At 36.5% G+C, this 3,650-nt stretch overlaps 1 protein-coding gene across 1 annotated transcript; it reads left to right on the top strand.

The window, feature by feature from the left end:
- The first annotated feature begins 2,278 nt into the window (after nucleotides 1–2,278).
- Nucleotides 2,279–3,220, top strand: Cavporv1r632 (vomeronasal 1 receptor cavPorV1R632). The gene has a single exon (NM_001167416.1). The coding sequence runs from the start codon at nucleotides 2,279–2,281 to the stop codon at nucleotides 3,218–3,220; it is 942 nt and encodes a 313-aa protein (NP_001160888.1).
- The last annotated feature ends 430 nt before the right edge of the window (nucleotides 3,221–3,650 follow it).

Raw genomic sequence — 3,650 nt, forward strand, 5'->3', positions numbered from 1 at the left:
GTGGTAATTACAGGTCTGAGGGGAGGTGAAGTCACAGAACCCCAGATCCATATATCAGGCACTAGCCACCTCCCTGTAGTACTAATCTCGGGCATAAAGAGAGGTGAGTGTCACACTGTGATCTCCAACCTAGGAAAATGAGGCATCCTGGTGAGTAATTTCCATTACAATCAGCAAGACAGAGTTAATAAGGGAAAACTTATATGCAGAGTGTGGCTAAGAACCCTAGCATAAAGAATTCTGGATTAAGCCTGACTGAATGCCAAAGCTATACAGGGAGCAGACACTTTTCTGAGTAATGAGCTCAGAGAGTAAAAAGAGATGAGGTTTCTAGAACTTCTGCTAATACCTGATAGTGTCTAAATTAATGTGATCATCACTGGCAGTGATTTTGTGGACTAGTCTATGTGACATTGCAGCCTGATATTTAACATGCTTATTGAAGTTGTTCCAATTGATATAAACTTTCATTTACAATTACAAATAACAAGGCAATCTAACATATAAAAAATGATTGTGTCTGTAAGGCTCTATTATTTACCTGAAAATTTATGAATGGGCTGGTTTTAAACATCTTTTCAATACATACACCAACACGCACACACAGAGACAAATGCCAAATATGTGTGGGATGGATGTGCAATGAATTTGTGATACTAGTATACAATCTGTGCATATATAATGTTATTACATTGTATAAATTTGAAGTGTATAATTTTTGCCAGTTAGGCACTGGAATATGTCCTAAACAATATAAAATAGGTAACAAAAGGAAACATATGCATCATTACTTAAAAAGCAAAAGTTTAAAAATTGCTGTTCAGTCTAAGAAATAATAAATATACTTTTCAAGATTACAACACTGAGCCTATGATTTATTGAGATCCATAAAAAATAAGATGAATTCACAAGACAAATTATACCCTGCACAGTAAGTGAATCAATCAATTGGACAAATGGAAAGGTTTTTCACCAACTGTGTACGTGTAATTCATGGAGACAGTAATCATATCTCTTCTAAAAATTACTCAATATGTTCAGTGTCTTGTTATATTTTCTCTCTTAAATTTAGGGTAGTAACATATAAGAAAAACTAATATAACTATTGTATATTCCCATAATTTGCTGGCAGTATTATATAATCTAATTTTCATATATTCATAAACCTTCATATGAATTGTAATGAGCCATCATGGAATCGCAATTTCATTGAAGATGTACATATAGAGGGAATCTGTATATTGTCCCTTAAACTTAGCTTTGAGCAGAAAAATACCTTCAACAAAACACGTACAAGTATACACTGCACTATGACAGCCCCCCAAAAAACCAAATCCACTCCTTTAACACTTACATAAAAAAGTTCTATGCCTTGTCTTTCCATTTTGCATCTGTTTATTCTGGTTCACAGATCTTGTTGCATTGTTAGTAATTTCTGTTATGTCAGGGATCCAGTAGCAAGTGAGTAAATCATATGAAATGAATAACCAGTTTGTCACTATCCTACAGTCTTCCACAATATATTGTAATTACATACCATAGTTTAGTGTACGACATGGTTATTGTCTATAAAAGAAATTATTGCTCTTGTTTCTGAACCTGAGGGCAATTGAGTGATTCATCAGCTCTCCTGGAATTATCTTTTTTTTCCCTTATTGCACACAGCTTATCAGGAATCTGCTTCCTGCCACAATAACAAAATTCAGTGCGTCTATATATTTTAAGTATCAAAATGTTCACTCATAAATGATGCTGACCAGTAGTATACATGTTCAAAAGTAAATGCAAATACAATATCAAATATTATGAAAGAATATAGCAGAGATATACCTAAAAAATTACATGTACTGGTGGATTTCTTATAGAACTCAGGCATAGAGCTTTTAAGAAAGCATGGAGGTTCTCCATGTCATCACTCAGCCAGGAGCAAGGCCATGCCTAACTTTAACTAAGGCATAAATTTAGACAAATACTTAACCACTCTGCTCCTAAGATTTCCTTATCTTTGTAGTTCCTCATCTTACTCATGCTTGCATCGCAGATGGTGAAAAAGGAATTATCATGACTGTCCACTTCCCAATAGGAACTTATACATTAGAAAATCTCCTTAACTGTGTAGATCTGACTTGGAGTCTTCTCAAAGAAAACATTCAGCACATAGTTTTTCATGGGAACAAGTGGCAGATGGGGATGCTTGGTCCATGTGACCTGGTACATGTAGCCAATGCCTCATATTTCCTTGCAGGGTCCTCGGTTCAGGCAACAGGGAATGGGCATGATGGCAGCCAGTGAAGTGGTTGTAGGAGTGATCTTCTTATCACAGACTGTGATTGGGGTTCTTGGCAATTTGTCTCTTCTTTACCAGTATTTCTTTCTTTACTTCACGGGGTGCAGGTTAAAGTGCACAGACCTGATTCTTAAGCACTTGATTGTTGCCAATCTCTTAACTCTCCTGTGTAGAGGAGTACCCCACACCATAGAAGCATTTGGTTGGCAAGTTTCCCTTGGTAACATGGGGTGCAAACTACTCATCTATCTACACAGAGTGGGCAGGGGAGGGTCCATTGGCACCATCTGTTTCCTGAGTGTCTTTCAGGCCATCACCATCAGCCCTAAGAACTACAAGTGGGCAGAGATTAAAATGAAGGCTTCCAAGTATGCTGGCTCCACTTTGTGCCTCATCTGGGTCCTGTACAGCCTTGTAAATGTTGTTTTTCTTATGTACATTACTGGAAATTCCACCAACAAAAATCACACAGGTCTAAAAAGTCATGGATACTGTTCCAGTATTCGTCACGATAAAACCGCAGATTTATTATATATAGCCTTGTTGTCATTCCCTGATGCTTTATGTTTGGGGCTCATGCTCTGCACCAGCAGCTCCATGGTTTCCATCCTGTACAAGCACAGGCAGCAGATGAGAGACATCCACAGGACTAATGTCAGCCTTGCATCTTCTCCAGAGTCCAGAGCGACGAAACACATCCTTTTCTTGGTCAGCTTCTATGTCTGTTTTTACACACTATCCTGCATCTTTCAAGCCTTTATGTCTTTTACGTATAATCCCAACCTATTCCTAGTGTACTCATCTGCAATAGTTGCTGGGTGTTTCCCAGCTGTCAGCCCTCTTCTGTTCTTGAGGTGTGAATCTAGAGTATCCAGGTTCTGCTTTGACTGTATAAGGAATGGAAAAGCTCCTTTTAATATGACAAATGGGTAAATGTTTAAGTTTGTGCACTATTGAAGATTTTCTCCATCATCCTACAGAATTATTCACACTTACACATTCATATGACATGAGAATAAAGATTTATACAACTGTACTGTGTATTGCATATTTAAGTGTTTATACAATTTTCTTTATCATTTATCAAGGAATAATTCTGGAAAATTCTCTACTACAAACATATTTCACAGTTAAACATAGTGCTAGTTACAAGGTAAGCTGGTCTAACATATATTAAATGTTTTATATATTCCCGTATTCTAGGTGATGAACCTAATAAAATACAAAACATGTATTTTTCATTTATCTACTTTTATGCTTGTATCTTATTTCTGATGTAAGAAAGATCCAGTGAATTTAATCAAACATCATTTCACTTTAGCATCTGAAATTACCCTTACAATTTTCATATAACAATGAACTG

The sequence above is a fragment of the Cavia porcellus genome, unplaced genomic scaffold (assembly GCF_034190915.1).
Source record: "Cavia porcellus strain 051 isolate PalLab524CR breed Dunkin Hartley unplaced genomic scaffold, mCavPor4.1 scaffold_7, whole genome shotgun sequence".
Lineage (NCBI taxonomy): Eukaryota > Metazoa > Chordata > Mammalia > Rodentia > Caviidae > Cavia > Cavia porcellus.